Here is a 16,116-nt window from a genome sequence, read left to right as displayed (position 1 = left end):
GTGCCTCTAAGGTACAGGTGTAGTCACAGACTCAGGAAAGTATCTGCAAGAATAAATCAAATTAAAAAAAGAATGTTTTCCTACGTATATACAGCTGAAACTAATTTCATTAAAGGAACAGAATAATTTTACATGGGAAACATTTTCACCTTTGAGTGATGTTCTGACAGATGAAAGATTTGGGGGTACAAAAATGGAAGACTGTATTACGGCAAGGATACAAATTTTCTAAACTGGGATAAATCGCCCGCTTCCGAAAAACCAAAAGCCCAATAAAACTCAAAGCCAGACAAATATAAAATAATTACAAAAACAAGACTGCAATTAAAAAAATGTGAAAGCACACTGGTATCCAGGTAATTACAAATACTGCCTTTTAATTTTTAAAGGCAGTATTTGTAATCATAAAAAAATTATAAATTTTATATATTTTTATAATACTATGTTTTCCTAGATGTGTTAAGCCAGATAAAAAATACAAACACCATTTTATTGGAAAGAAAACAATTTATTATATTTGAGGAAAGACATTAAAATACATGTAATATATTTCCAATTCACTGATTTAAAGGCATATCAATTTAATTTTTAAATACACTTTCAAAGCTGTTACGCACAGTTCCATAGTCCAGGTGGTCAATTTCTTCCTCTCAAAGTTGGAAAGCACTTGAAGGACACGCCGGATTCAAAAGAAACCTAAAACATCACAAAAGCCCATTAAAAATAGTAAGTATAACACAGTTCATTAGTTTAAAAATAACTGAAAGCTGAACCATTTATATTTAGAAAATTAGTGAATCATGTCAGTATAACAAAATTTATCTAAATAACAGCTTATAAAGAAACTGATTTATAACATTTACAAAATCATTTTAACTGTGCCTATAGAAAAATAATTACAATTTCAATATCTATAGGTTTTGTACTTTTAAGATGATAATAACCAAATTTTGAATTGTTTTCATAGAACTAATAATAGTAGCAGATTTTTCAACAAAGAAATACGGAGGCTCCAACCCTTTATTTTCCTAGTTATTAATATAAGGTTGGATGGCTAGGTTGATACTAGGTACCTAACCATTTTACTCTAACAAAGCAGTGTCTAAAATGGTCAGTTCTTAGAATTACTAAGGAAACCTTTTCAAATAAGATTCTTATACTCCATTCCCAGAGATGCAGATGTATTGGTTCTAGGGTAGAGTATAGGAATTTTTATGTATGAAAACTCTTCCTTGGTGGTTCTCAACCTTGGTTGTACATTAAAATCTGTTTGAGAGGTTTATTCTAACATCTGTACTACACTCCCAATACCTTAAATCAAAATTCTGACCAAGGGAACCAGGCATCAATATATTTCTTAATTTCTTTTCTTTTTTTTTTTTTTTTTAGGAAGGAGAGGGTCTCACTCTGTCACCAGGCTAGAATGCAGTGGTGTGATCATGGCTCACTGCAACCTCAACCTCTGGGGCTCAAGTGATCCTCCTGCCTCAGTCTCCCAAGTAGCTGAGACCAGAGGTGGAAGCCACCACACTCGGCTACTTTTTGTATCTTTTTGTAGGGACAGGGTCTCCCTACATTGCCCAGGCTGGTCTCAAACTCCTGGGCTCAAGTGATTCTCCCATTTTGGACTTGCAAAGTGCTGGGATTACAAGTATGAACCACTGCACCCTTTTAAAATTAGTATTTCATTCAAGTTCCAGATCACTGTAATGTGCAGCCAAGACTAGGAACCACTGTTCTTGGCGATTATGGTCATCAACCAGTCGGGAAACCACTATTCCTATATACCTGCCAAGACTGTTTTTCACTTAATGCACTACCCTTAGTCGGCATTATGTGTTCTCCCCTCTATTACACTTTTCTTCCCTTGTTTAGAAAAAGAAAGGGGAAAGAAGAAAGATACTTCTATTGCTATCTATGTCAAAAGAGACTCACTTAAGACTTTAAATGAGAGGTCTGCTACTCTTTAGAATTTACATAGTAATCCAGACATCTTAATTTTCAATATAAGTACTTTTTAAAAGAAAAACATGTCCTTTGCCCAATTAAATTTTAAACATATTATAAATACCTAAACCAGATACATTATACAACAGAAAGCATGTTATTGAATTAAGTTTAGGAAATATACAAATTGAAGAAACAAGACTGTATTCTGAGTTAAAGTAAATAAACACATTCTCTAAGTTGACCTGATTCACTAACTTTCCCTCAAAAAAATTATATAACCTAAAGGACAGCACAGAAAATTCAACAACAAATCTAAAAACACATAAAAGATTTTTCAATCTATACAAACAATTTTAGAAATATTTCATTTGAATAAAGTGTAAAAAAGTATTGCTTAACCTGGATCAACAGGTGGGGGAAGGACAAACATTTCTAAGAAAAAAATAAAAAAACACTGCCCCAAAAAGGATACGACAAGAAAGGATACACTTTGCATGACAGTATTACAGCAGTATTTACGCAGGAATGCTTCTAAAGAAGAACAGCAGAATGCAGTTTAATTTTTTTTTATTTTTCAGCACCAGATTTACAAATAAATGATTTTTAAAAATACAGACTGAAATCCATCTTTCCTCTAAAGTGTTTATAAGACTTGTGACTACCCAGTATAGACATACAACACAATTCAAATATTCAAGCCATCTCAGAGGGACTAAACATTAAACAAAATTTTCTCTTATTTATTCATATTTGTCAATTAAACACCAATTGTGATTGTGACCAATTTACTTTATGTTCTTTTAGTTTACAGAGGAAGAAAAATTTAAATAAAAAACAAAGGAATATATTTCCACTTATTTCTTGAACAATGTAGCAAACATTAACATTTAAAATGCTTAATTCTACCATACTTAATCATCAAATTAAGTATGCACTAAAATTACTTGTTTTAAAGACAAAAAAAAGATGTAAGTCCACAAACATATATTGTTGTGAAGTGTGTTAATAATTTTATATACTCAGCACTGTTGAAATTTTTTTTTTTTTTTTTTTTTTTTTTTAGTTGAGTCTTGCTCTGTCGCCAGGGTAGAGTGCAGTGGTGTGATCCCGGCTCACTGCAACCTCCGCCTCCCAGGTTCAAGAGATTCTCCTGCTTTAGCAGCCCACGTAGCTGAGACTACAGGTATGCACCACCACACCCAGCTAATTTTTGTATTTTTAGTAGAGACACGGTTTCACCATGTTGGCCAGGATGGTCTTGATCTCTGGACCTTGTGATCTGCCCACCTCCATTTCCCAAATTGCTGAGATTACAAAGGTGAGCCACCACCCTCAGCCAGAATTATTTTTAGTAACAGTTTGACCTTTTTTAACTTTTATTTTAACATTTATTCTAGGTTAATTTTAAGAGTTAGAAAATGTATCTGTAAGTGTTTATCCAAGGAGTTTTCAAGCTGTGGTCTCTGGATCAGATGCCTCATGATTACCTGAAAACTCATTAATTTTGTAAATTTTCAGGTGCCAACAAGGGTGACCAACTTGTCCTGGCTTGCCAGACACATTCCCCATTTCAGCACTAAATGTCCGGCTTTCTGGAAATCCCCTCATTAAAAGGAAAACTGGTATAACTAGCTTCCCTAGGTCCCCACATCAGACCTACCAAATCAAAAACTCTTTCAGGGAAGGAAAGAACGTACATATTTGTGTTTTATTAAGCTCTCCAAGTGATTATGATACATATTAGAGTTTAAGAACTATTGATTTACTATAGGCAGAAAAAGTTAAAAAAAGAGTAACTGGCACACTCCCCTTATAAGATTCATTCTCCAGACAACTTTTACATAAAAATGGGTTTTAATCTGTAGTTATAGTTTTGAAGTTTAATGGGACTTAACTGCACAGATAGATATTTCCTTAAAAAATACATAAGAGATACCCGAATTACTACTCTATCAAACTTTTATTCTTAATTGTATCTAAAGAATTAGTCTTGTCTTTTTATTACATTTTATTCGCACTTACCTTTATTAATTTTTAACTCTTTTTCCTTCCTTAGGATCTTGTTTTGGTCTAGCAGATCGAGCAAACTGCTAATAATTTAAAATTAAGGTTTCCTTCATGAATATGCAAGTAATCTTTTCTAAATAATTCTCAAAAACGTTCTAATGTATGGTGGGAGTATGGTTTTTTAATTTACCTTGAGTGTCTCCTGACTCCATGACTTGAGAGGAAATTAATAATTAACTTTTCCTTTGTAGTCATTATTTTTTATACCTGGGCCTTTGCTTCTTTACCTATCTTGCTGATTTCTAGTTTGCAAACTGCATTGATTACTAAAAGCAAGATGGTTAATCAATGATATACTCTGGTTATTAAAATTATCATGTAGAAATATAAATTACAATAAAATTATAAAGTGAATTAGTTCTTTTATGACTCCAAATGTACTTCTGGATACTCTACTCTCTTCGCATAACTATGTGCTTTTGAGCTGCATAAGTGAAACACTTAAAACTTGGCTAAAATTGAACAACTTCATGCTGCTGAAGCTCCTTTACTAAAAATCTAAATAACACTGTCATTTGACTCAGTAAGGTGGGTTTAACTGTAACTGAATGAATATCTACTGCTAGAATGCAAATTGTGGAAATTTCTAAAGGATAACACGAAAATTAATTTCAGTTATACCCTTCTAAAACTTATAGTTTTGAAATAGATGGATTTAAAGGATACAACCACCATGGGTTTTCCAAAAAGCACATATCCATTAGCTTCCTTTAAGGCTTTTGCTGCTGCTTTTTCATTAGGAAGTCCAATGAAAGCTTGTCCTTTCATACGACCTTCTTTCATCAAACGTATATCAAACCTATAAGGAAGAAAAGAACTTTGATTCAAAGAATGTTAGTTTCAATGATGTGAATGAAAATGTGTTGAACAATTTAAAATGTTGCTATTTCAAATAAAAGTGACTAAAACATTTGATAGGCACGTCAATTATTCAGTTTTCTAAAAATGTATTTCATGTTCTTGCACTAAAACTGATTCTACAAGTAGGTAGTATTTGTTTAAGATGTATTTTTAACTATTCTCAACTATCATAAAAGTATGTGATTTAAAAATTATACTACTAGTAATAAGAAAAGCAAACTTCCCTTTTTTTCTTTTTTTTTTTTTTTGAGACGGAGTCTCGTTCTGTCACCTAGGTTGGAGTGCAGTGGTGCAATCTCGGCTCACTGCAAGCTCCGCCTCCTGGGTTCATGCCATTCTCCTGCCTCAGCCTCCAGAGCAGCTGGACTACAGGCACCCGCCACCACGTCTGGCTAATTTTTTGTATTTTTCGTAGAGACGGGGCTTCACTGTGTTAGCCAGGATGGTCTCTATCTCCTGACCTTGTGATCCACCTGCCTCGGCCTCCCAAAGTGCTGGGATGACAGGTGTGAACCATGGTGCCCAGCTGCAAACTTTTTAAATTATTATTTATCTCAATTTTTTAAGTTCCTTATAATCTGGCACTACCTGTTCAAGTGATTAAAAAGAAACAAAACAAAATAACACTATATAACGAAGAATGGAAAAATAAAAAGGATTAACAGCCAGTTATAAACAATTATAGAATTCATTACATTTTTTTTAAAATTAATTAATTAATTTATTTTTTGAGACAGAGTCCTGCTCGGTTGCCCAGGCTGGAATGCAGTGGCGTAATCTTGGCTCACTGCAACCTCCACCTCTTGGGTTTAAGCGATTCTCCTTCCTCAGACCCCCGGGTAGCTGGGATTATAGGCGTCTGCCACCACACCTGGCTAATTTTTATATTTTTAGTAGAGATAGGGTTTCATTATGTAGACCAGGCAGGTCTTAACTCCTGACCTCAAGTGATCCCACCCACTTTGGCCTCCCAATGTGCTGGGATTACAGGCATGAGCCACCACGCCCGGCCTAGAGTTCATTATATTATTATAAGCAATTACAGAACTTCGAAGTAGAAAGGAACATCAATGATTATCTACCCAAAACCATAATTTTACAGGTGATGTCTAGAGACAGTGAGTGACTCTTCAAAGCAGACAGCTAAGATCTAAAGTCAGAAACACAAACCAAATTTTTAATTTCCTAATATAGTGATCTATTCCATAGTGTATTCATTTTTTTGAAATTTTTGAAAGAAAATCAGTCAAACGCTACTTAGAAAAACCAGATTGTAATTTACAACTGAAATATTACCTAATATTTAGTCTACGAGACTACCAAAATAATACAACATAAAAAAACTATCAAAAAATGCAGTAAATTATTTTTTTTCTTATAATCGTGACTCAAAGATGGCAACAGAGAAAAAGACCTAGCATTTTGCATGACCAGCAAAAGAAAAAATATTTTGGCACCCTGATAAGAGGTATTTGTTCCTAACGAATATAGAGAATTATAAAACATGGTTCCATTTGTGTATACCTATCTAAAAAAACACATAGGCCAGATAAGATTTTTAAAATATTGATGTCACTTGAAGATTAAAACAAAACTTAGTTACAGTCACTTATTTATTTTATCTGCACTCAAAAGCCTCTTACCTTATCCTTTCTACTTCTTCTTACTTTTAATTTATATGACAGGGAGTCTTTCATACTTTGGAATTAACAAATACAGTATTGTAAAGAATGAAATTCTAACTCCAAACATTAGCTGATATGGTTTGGCTCTGTGTCCCCAAATCTCATTTGAATTGTAACTCCTACATTCCCATGTGTAATGGGAGGAATGCTGTTACAGGTGACTAAATTATACGGGTGGGTCTTTCTTTTGTTCTCGTGATAGTAAATGAGCCTCGCAAGGTTTGATGGTTTTAAAATAAAAAGAGACTGGTGGCATTTTTCCCCTGACCTAGAGATTTATGGAATTTTGAACTTGAGGGTATCTGTTGGAAGAAATCTCTAAGCAGCGAAGCATTCAAGAGGTGACTTGGGTACTATTAAACGCATTCAGTTTTAAAAGTAAACACCATAAAAGTTCAGAAATTTTGCAGTCTGACAATGCAACAGAAAACAAAAAGAGAAGAAATTCAAGCCAGCTGTAGAAATCTGCATAAGTAATGATGAGCCTGATGTTAATCCCCAAGAAAATGATGAAAATGTCTCCAGGGCATGTTAGAGGTCTCATGGGAGCCCCTCCCATCACCTGAGGCTTAGGAAGGAAAAGTGATTTCTAGGGCCGGGCCCAGGGTACCTGTGGTGTGTGCAGCCTAGGGACTTGGTGCTCTGCCCCCCAGACACTGCAGCTGTGGCTGAAAGGGGCCAACATAGAGCTTGGGTGGTAGCTTCAGAGGGTGCAAACCTCAAGCCTTGGCAGCTTCCACATGGTGATGAGCCTGGCAGTGCACAGATGTCAAGAATTGGGGTTTCGGAACCTCCACTTGGATTTCAGAGGCCATATGGAAATGCCTGGATGTCCAGGCAGAAGTTTGCTGCAGGGATGGGGCTCTCATGAGCTAAGGCAGTACAGAAGGAAAATGTGGGGTTGGGGTCCCCACACAGAGTTGCTACTAGGGAACCACCTAGCGGAGTTGTGGTAAGAGGGCCACCATCCTCCAGACCCCATAATGGTAGCTTGCACCATGCACCTGGAAAAGCTGCAGACACTCAATGCTAGCCCATGAAAGCAAATGGGAGGGAGGCTGTACTCTGCAAAGTCACAGGAGTGGAACTGCCATGAGAACCCAGCTCTTGCATCAGCATGACCCGAATATGAGACACGGAATCAAAGGAGATCCTTGGAGCTTTAAGATTTGATTGCCCCGCTGGATTCTGGACTTGCACAAGGGCTGTAGCCCCTCTGGTTTGGATGATTTCTCCAGGGCCCATAGCACCCGTTTTGGCCAATTTCTCCCATTTGGAATGGCTGTATTTACCCAATGCCTGTACCCTCATTGTATCTAGGAAGTAAGTAACTTGCTTTCAATTTTACAGGCTCCTAGGCAAAAGGGACTTGCCTTGTTTCTAATGAGACTTTGGACTGTGGGCTTTTGAATTAATGCTGAAATGAGCTGAGGCTTTGGGGGACTGTTGGGAAGGCAGGATTCATTTTCAAATGTGAGGACATGAGATTTGGGAGGGGTGGGGGCAGATTGATATGGTTTGACTCTGTGTCCCCACCCAAATCTCATCTTGAATTGTAACTCCCACAATTCCCATGTGTAGTGGGAGGAACTCTGTGGGAGGTGACTGAATTATAGCAGTGGGTCTTTCTTGCACTGTTCTCGTGGTAGTGAAGGAGTCTCAAGATCTGATGGTTTAAAAAAAAAAAAAATGGGAGTTTGTCTGCACAAGCTCTCTTTCTGCCTGCCACCAGCCACATAAAATGTGACTTGCTCCTCCTTGCCTTCTGCCATGATTGTGAGGCTTCCCTGGCTTCATGGAACTGAGAGTTTTCCATTAAACCTCTTTCCTTTGTAAATTGCCCGTTCTCAGGTATGTCTTTATCAGCAGTGTGAAAACAGACTAACACATTAGCTTTTATAACATTTATAAATCACAACCCTCTCTTTTGCTTTCACAAAACTGGAAGCCTTGCTCAATGAAGTTCTTTAAAAGATGACAATTTACTGTCAGAGTAAGAATCTAAAAAGTTTTGCCTCACTGCTATATATTCCTGGATGATTCATTGAAAGAATCGTTTTCAAAGCACAGAAACACAAATTCATGAGTCCTACCCATGAAACCTAGAAAATCAGACTCTCTGCAGGTGGACCTATAAAACTGTTTTTCCAGGCTCTCCAGGTGATTCTTGTGCAATGTTAAAGTCTGAGAACCATGTATTTAGAGAGAAGATTAAGGTCAGAATGTATCACAGGCCTGTTTCTGCAAAGAGTTTTATTAGAACACAGCCATGAATATTCATTCAGGTTTTATGGCTGCCTTCATAATACAACTACAAAACTGAGTAGTTCCAACAGACACAGTATGGTCTGAAACAAAATAAAAATATTAAATTTTTACTATCTGCCCATTTATGGAAAAAGTTTGCTAACTCCTATTCTAGACATCTTAAAAGATCAATTGTGCAACAGCACAGACCAACTTTTTCATATAATTTTTATCTCTAAAAGGAAAATGATGGAATTAAAATAGTAAATTTGTAACAGACAAAAACAAAACATAATTTAAGATTATATTTTACTGTCACTTACATGATCCGCTGTGTTTCTGATGAAAAGTCAACATATCTTCCAAAAATATATTTAAGGTCCTAGAATTTCAATATGAAGAAGACAAATAACAAAGCCAGGGGAAAAAAAAAAAAACTGTTAATAAATAAATAAATACATCAATACATCAATAGAAGAGGTCATATTGGACTAAGGTTTTAATCTAATATGACTGGTGGCCTTTCAAAAGGGAAAATTTGGACACAGACACTCACAAAGGGAGTACACTATGTACAAAGGCAGAAATTGTGATGACGCTGCCACAAGCCAAGGAAGGTGAAAGATCGCCAGCTTCTGCATACCAGCAGAAGCTATGGGAGAGGCACAGAACAGATCCTTCACTCAAAGCCTTGAGAATGAACCAATCCTGCCACATTTTTGCCTTCAGTTTGCCTCCAGAACTGTGAGACAACACATCTCTGTTGTTTCAGCCACTTAGCCCTAGGAAATTAATACACACCCCAAACACTGTCTCAGTATTTACTGCCAGAGAAGCCAAGCTATGAGAATATTATTTTAACAACAAATTAACCTGAAAATACTAAACAATAATTTGTCATGACCTGAAGCACAGTAAAAAAACAAAAAAACAAAAAAACAAAAAAAAAACACATTCTTAAAGGTAGTTTCACACAGATTTTAACACACCAAGTATAAAACCTCAAATTATTTTCATTTACATGAAAAAAAATCAATTTATACCTACCTTTTCTTGAACATGTTTAGCTAAATTCTTTACATAAATTCTACAGTTTGGTTCACCAGGTTCATAACTTCTGAAAACTGAAAGTGTTTCCATTTCTTATTAAAAAACAAAAACAAAGATATACAATTAAAATATTTTAACCAAGTTTTTAAATGTAATTATCATATTCAAATATAACTGTTAAATAGACAAATTAAGCTTTATGAAAATGTTAAAACTATAAAATTAGTAACAATGTTACAAATGGGTTTAAATATACTCACTGAAAATCTGAATTGATTATATAAAAAACTTTTTATATATAAAACTTTTAAGTTTTTATATATATAAAAAACTTTTGTTTAAAAAATTTCAGACTTCTAGAGTAACTAAAATTTGGCCAATAAAATATCTACTATTAAAACTCCATTAAGATGAGTCATGTTATAAAAAAAGAGTAAAGTATATATGCTAATTGATTTGGGTAATTATTTTGCTTAAAGTGAATTTCCCAAACCATCAGCCACCTCCATATTTAAATGCAAGAATGAAATAAGCACAATATCAGGCATCTCTGCAGGTGGGCCTATAAAACTGTTTTTCCAGGCTCTCCAGGTGATTGTTGTACAATGACAAACCATGGCCTAAGAACCCCTGTATAGCTCCTCTCATTTAACGTCAGTAGTCTGTTATAGAAAATCAGATAGATGTTTTGTGTAAAAATCCTAGCTGGAAGTCTATTTCCCATTACTGTAGGAAAAATTATGAACTACACATCAATCTAAAGCCTCTAAATATTTTCTGACAATATACTAAAACAGTAAAAGTCTTTGAGAAGTAGAAAACTATCATGTTAGGATATAAAATCCTAAAATCATAGATTTCTAATCACCATTTTTTTTTAACATCGCTTTGTATGTATCTCAGACACAGTATTTGTGACAGTCTTTCGGCTGCATTTGGAATATATAACCCCAGACTTGTAGGACATACTGACTTATTTTAAATGACACATAAAAGTTTTAGGAATGAAAACAAAAATTTTTCCCAAATATAGACTGGAAACACTGTATGGAAAGAAATGTTCTCTCCACTATAAAGTATGAATATTAAAAAAAAACAGAAGAAGTGATTACAAACATTAATCGGAGAGATGTTCTAAAGTATGTGCCTTAAATTAAGGTAAATGGCATGACAAATTTGTTTTGTTTCTGTAAAGTCAAAGATATGTAAAACGGAATATGTGCTTAGTTTATTTCGTGATATTACCTTCTCTAGAAATTCTGCCCTTTTCCAATTCCCTTCTGGAAATACATTCTGATGGCATTTCATCAGAGTCTTCTTTAATCTCCTCTGTGATGTCCAAATTAGGTTTGGGGAAGATTTTTCCAAATCCTATATTGGATGCATCAACTTCAGTAGCAGGTAAATCTAAGAGTTAAATGTTAACATTAACCATAAGAATCTCTCCTTTAAAAACAGTTACTGCCCCCTCCTCCCAGTTTATATTTAATAATATATCTTTAGGCACTAAAATTCTTTGGTGTTTCTCAATATACTGAAAGAGGCATATGTAAACATTTTCTATAAAGGTTCAAATAGTAAAAAAATTGTGTTAAAGGGTGACTAGCCATGAGATAAGAAAAATTTATAAAAAGAAAAATGTTAAATAAACGCACAAAAAAGGAGTTACCTGAAAAGGCACTACATTCACACTCAACATCCAAGACAGGAATGAAAACTAGTCACAGTTTTCCACTCACTATGTTTGCAATACTTACTAGAATTCTATCCTATATTCACACAAGTGCTCAAAGATATATGTGCAAAGACATATTCCACTATTTTCTGTAATAGTAAAAGAAGGGAAACAACCTCAACTTCTATGAAAAAAACATGATAAAGTATTGACAAAATTATATTATGGGCTATTATACAGCTAAAAAATGTAAAGTATATGATTATATTTTGACATAGTAAGCTACCTCAAACTAGATTGTAAACTTCAAAAAAGAGACCATGGCAAACTTGTCCATGGAGGCTGCTAGATAACAAACTTTCAACAAGTCACTACTGAGTGAATGATAAATACCATCAAAACATAACGTTCATTTAAAAAATAAGATAGAAATGTGTTCATACATGTACAAGATAAGGTCTGGAAGGATACACACACACACATACACACACACACGTACATATATACACATACCAAATTGCTAACAGTATTTGCCTTTAGGTAGTAGGACAGAGGAGAGTGAGGTTTGAGGTGTTAACTTTTTAACAATTTTACTTTGTTTTGGTTACATTCCGATCAACTGGGATTATTTCAGAAATTTCAAAATAAAGACTTAAAGAACAAAAGAACACCATTATAACATCAAATTCGTGATTAAAACAAGTAAAAAAAATCTGCAATTTGAATACTTTTTTTTAAACTTAAGAATAGTTTTCTTGGCAACAATCATCCATGTCTTTTGGATTAAAAATATATACATTTACATTAAGTCTACAACTCACAAAATAGTCACATTGCTTGTTTTCTAACCAGTAATATTAGTATAATTACACTAATAAAACCATAGGCCACCACATGAAACAAGCAATGAAAAAGTCAGTAAAATATACTACATTATATTTTTAGTGTAAACATCAGCAAAAAGCACTATATTTCATTCTAGAAGTCATTATTAGCAAAGGGTAACAGTGACAATCTCGCCATTTACCATCAATTTCTGTTATACAAAAAAGTTGAAAGTGGATATTATTCCATGATTTTGAGGAAACACTAATTGCATATTTTAAATAAAGTTGACAAATACTAAAATACAAAACATTATATGTAAAACTTAATTCTAACACAAAAAGTTGATTTCAGCATGTGAAATAACTAGAATATCCTTACCATGATTTTTTTCCTCACAATTTTGTTCCTTCTCTAAATCTTTCTTAAATGCAGCTGGCATGTCAGTAGATATATGGAATTCAATTCTTTTATTACCTACAGGTTGTGGTTGGTCAAATACATCTGAAGGTAACAGCACTGGATGTAAGCTGCTATTTAAAAACAATCATAGCATTAGTTTGTAATTGCAAATAAAATCCTGAGTAAAATATTATTTCAAGTTTACTTTAAATTGTAAAAGTTAACACTGACAAAGGATTCACTACACTTTTGATATTGAATAAAGAGAGTGACTTAGATTTATTAGTTTAATAAACTTTAATACTCTCATATAGGTACTAATAAATTATTAGTTTACACATAAAAAGGTTCAGCAATGTTAATAATTTGTATAAGGTCATTCTGGAAATGACAGAGATTTGATGACTATTGATTCTAAACCCCAGGATATTTACCAATATGCAAAATAGTGCATTCTATGTTTGATATTTTAAACATATAGATAACACTAGATTTTGATGACTTAAAATTATCAATAGTCACATTAAAACCATGAAAAGAAACAGATGAAATATTGATAACTTATTATTTCTCATTATATCCAAAATATTATTTCCACATATAATCAATATAAAAAGTTATCAAGATATTTTACATTATGTCTTCATACAATTTTAATGTGGCTCACATTAATTTCTATTGTTCAGTGTCACTATAGAGATTCAAAGGGGAAAAAAGGTAAAATAATTCAAACATGTATAAAACAAGTATCATTTTACTGACAACTTCCGGACTATAATAAAATGTGCAAAACACAATGGAAAGGTAACTTATGTCTACTAACATTCTTGGATAACTATGGTTTGACCCTTATCCCAAATCTGCAAATTCCTTAGGAAGTTTATTACAAGATAAAGTAGTGCAAAAGGAATTCTTAATTTTTAAAAATATCAATGGCATTCCAATGGCTTCTTCAATAAATTCAAACTTCACAGCCTAACATTTAGGGGAGGTTTCAAATCCTTCTAGCTTTCTCTTTCATTGTTTCTATTCCTATTCAATAAATTTTCTTCTCTGGAAACTTTCCTTTTATTCTTCCATTCACATAGGTTACAGTTTCCCTGCCTAATTTTTGTCTCTCCTCCTTAAAGGGCCAGCTCAAACGTCTCCTCTCTCTCTTACAACCTTTCCAAATTTCTCAACTGGCTGTAGCCTCTCTTTTCTCACAATCTTTTAGTTCTTAGTTTATATTTCCTATGTCATGTATTATAAATGCTAATGCAATAATCATCTGTGCATCTGGCTTATTATCCTTAAGACTATTAACTCACTCTTTGAAAAGACAGCATTAAACTTTAGAAGCATGCTTTAAACTACACACAATATTTAGCAGAGAACCTTACCATACATTCAACAAATACTTAAAGGCACTCTGGTGGGTCCTGTGTGCCAAGAAAAGATATGTGAATTTTTATCTGCTGGGTACCTTTTAAATAAAAAATGTCTGATATCAGGTGATGGAGTTAAGAGAAACTAAATAACTGTATATAAACACACTCACGTTTATATTAGTGACATTATTCACTAATATATTACACTAGTGACAGTAATATCACTAACAAAACTATAAATGCACAAGGAGAAAGAGCAAAGAAATGGTAAAAGGAAAGTAAATGAATTTTGTTTTGAATAATATCCTAAGTGCCTATAAGAAATTCTGAGTCTGCAGACAGGAAGCTGGAAGAAAATACATGAAGGCTTAGGACAGAGAAGAGAGTACTGGTCAACTGTGAGAGAACTATGAATATTTATAAATTTGGCAACTAGGAAGCCAATGGTAAACCAAGAACATTGAAAGGAAACAAATGCCAGCTTGAAGAATGATGTGAATTAAGCAAATAAACAAAGTACATACAAACAACCCTCATTTCATAGTTCAAATAAAATTACCTGTGTGAAGGACACAAAGGTGTATTCAACATATCCTTTATTTTTCTCTTTTTTCTCACATGGCGCTGCTTTATTGTTTTTGGTCTTTTGGGCTGAAGATTTGCTAGTTCCATTAATTTGTTCATTCTACAATGAGGAGAAGAATGATAAACAAAATTTCCTTTCTAGAACCATAGCTATTTACCACTGTTTCTATTAAAGTTAAATTTATATTTTGGTATATAATTTAAATTTTAAAATGTTTTACTTATATCAAATATACAGAACACCATCAATTAAGAGATAATCAATTTGAGAAAAGCTCAAATACTAAATTGCCTTGCTCAGCTTTCATCTTACTTGGAAAAAATTAAAAATAGACTTAATTATATGTTATCAATTTTTAAAATGTATGTCTCATCATAAGCAGTTGCCCAAATAAAATGGTTGAACTTCAATGCCAAACAGTTGAACAAGATACAATAATAAAATTGATATAATATTAATGTTCTTAAATGATTTTTATTCATATTCTAATTATTAAACAGAGTCCGGACTGAAATACGTCATTTAAAAGCTTTTTGTGCATAACTGTTGCAAATCAATCATCCTATAAATAAGGTAACTTAAATTACTTGAGAACAGTTTTCAAATCCTGTACTATGCTCTGAAGTAGTTTCAGGAAGTGATAACACTTTGTACATAGCTTTTCTCTATTAAGAGTATGAATATTTAATATTAAAGATAGATCTTGTCTAGGTATTTCTGTATCATCTACAGAGCAGGAACTTGAAAACTGTTAGTCCCAGATCTACTTCTCAGGGTTATATTTGTAAAATTTGAAAGCAAAATAAACATATGCACATAACAAAATACAAAAGAGAGGAAGGAGGGTATTGTTCAAATAAGCTTTAAACCTTTTTCCCTGAGGGAAAATGAAAACATATGCTATAAATTTTTAAACTCTTTCTAAAAACCATGGTTTACTAAAAATTTTATGAAAAAATTTAGTTATTCACAGTATATGTCTACATTTATAAATTGTTGACCCAAAGTACACCAAGCCTCTACAAGAGTGCTAGACATATAGTCGGTAATCAATAATTATTTGCTGAATAAATGAATAGTACAGGTTGAGCACTCCTTATCCAAAATGGTTGGAACCAGAATTACATCGGTTTTGTAATATTTGCGTATACATGAGATCTCTTGGGGATGAGACACAACTTTAAACACAAAATTCATTTACGTTTCATATACAACTTATACACAAAAGATGAAGATAATTTTATATAATATTCCTAATAATTTTGTACATGAAATAAAGTTTGTGTACATGGAAACATCAGAAAGCAAAAGTGTTGGCTGGACACGGTGGCTCACACCTATAATGCCAGCACTTTGGGAGGACAAGGAGGGCGGGTCACTTGAGCCCAGGATTTTGAG

General features: G+C 33.5%; 1 protein-coding gene across 3 annotated transcripts in view; it reads right to left on the bottom strand.

The window, feature by feature from the left end:
• Positions 1-487: 487 nt before the first annotated feature.
• The window catches only part of RNPC3 (RNA binding region (RNP1, RRM) containing 3), a 31,391-nt gene continuing 15,762 nt past the window's right edge, over positions 488-16,116 (bottom strand). Inside the window, exons 8-15 of one of the 3 annotated variants that reach the window (XM_025359258.1) lie at positions 14,692-14,817; positions 12,742-12,893; positions 11,106-11,267; positions 9,858-9,952; positions 9,134-9,192; positions 4,684-4,816; positions 3,973-4,040; positions 488-696 (exon numbers count right to left, since the gene is read on the bottom strand). In XM_025359258.1, the coding sequence (XP_025215043.1) occupies positions 3,978-4,040; positions 4,684-4,816; positions 9,134-9,192; positions 9,858-9,952; positions 11,106-11,267; positions 12,742-12,893; positions 14,692-14,817 (790 nt within the window). In that variant the 3' untranslated portion in view covers positions 488-696; positions 3,973-3,977. Of the gene's footprint in view, positions 2,482-3,972; positions 4,041-4,683; positions 4,817-9,133; positions 9,193-9,857; positions 9,953-11,105; positions 11,268-12,741; positions 12,894-14,691; positions 14,818-16,116 lie in introns of all 3 variants that reach the window. The other 2 variants (XM_025359277.1, XM_025359268.1) reach the window with 2 other exon arrangements.

Source organism: Theropithecus gelada, chromosome 1 (genome assembly GCF_003255815.1).
Source record: "Theropithecus gelada isolate Dixy chromosome 1, Tgel_1.0, whole genome shotgun sequence".
In the NCBI taxonomy this organism is placed as follows: Eukaryota; Metazoa; Chordata; class Mammalia; order Primates; family Cercopithecidae; genus Theropithecus; species Theropithecus gelada.
The sequence above is the reverse complement of the archived record's forward strand: the minus strand, read 5'-3'. Positions and strand labels throughout refer to the sequence as shown.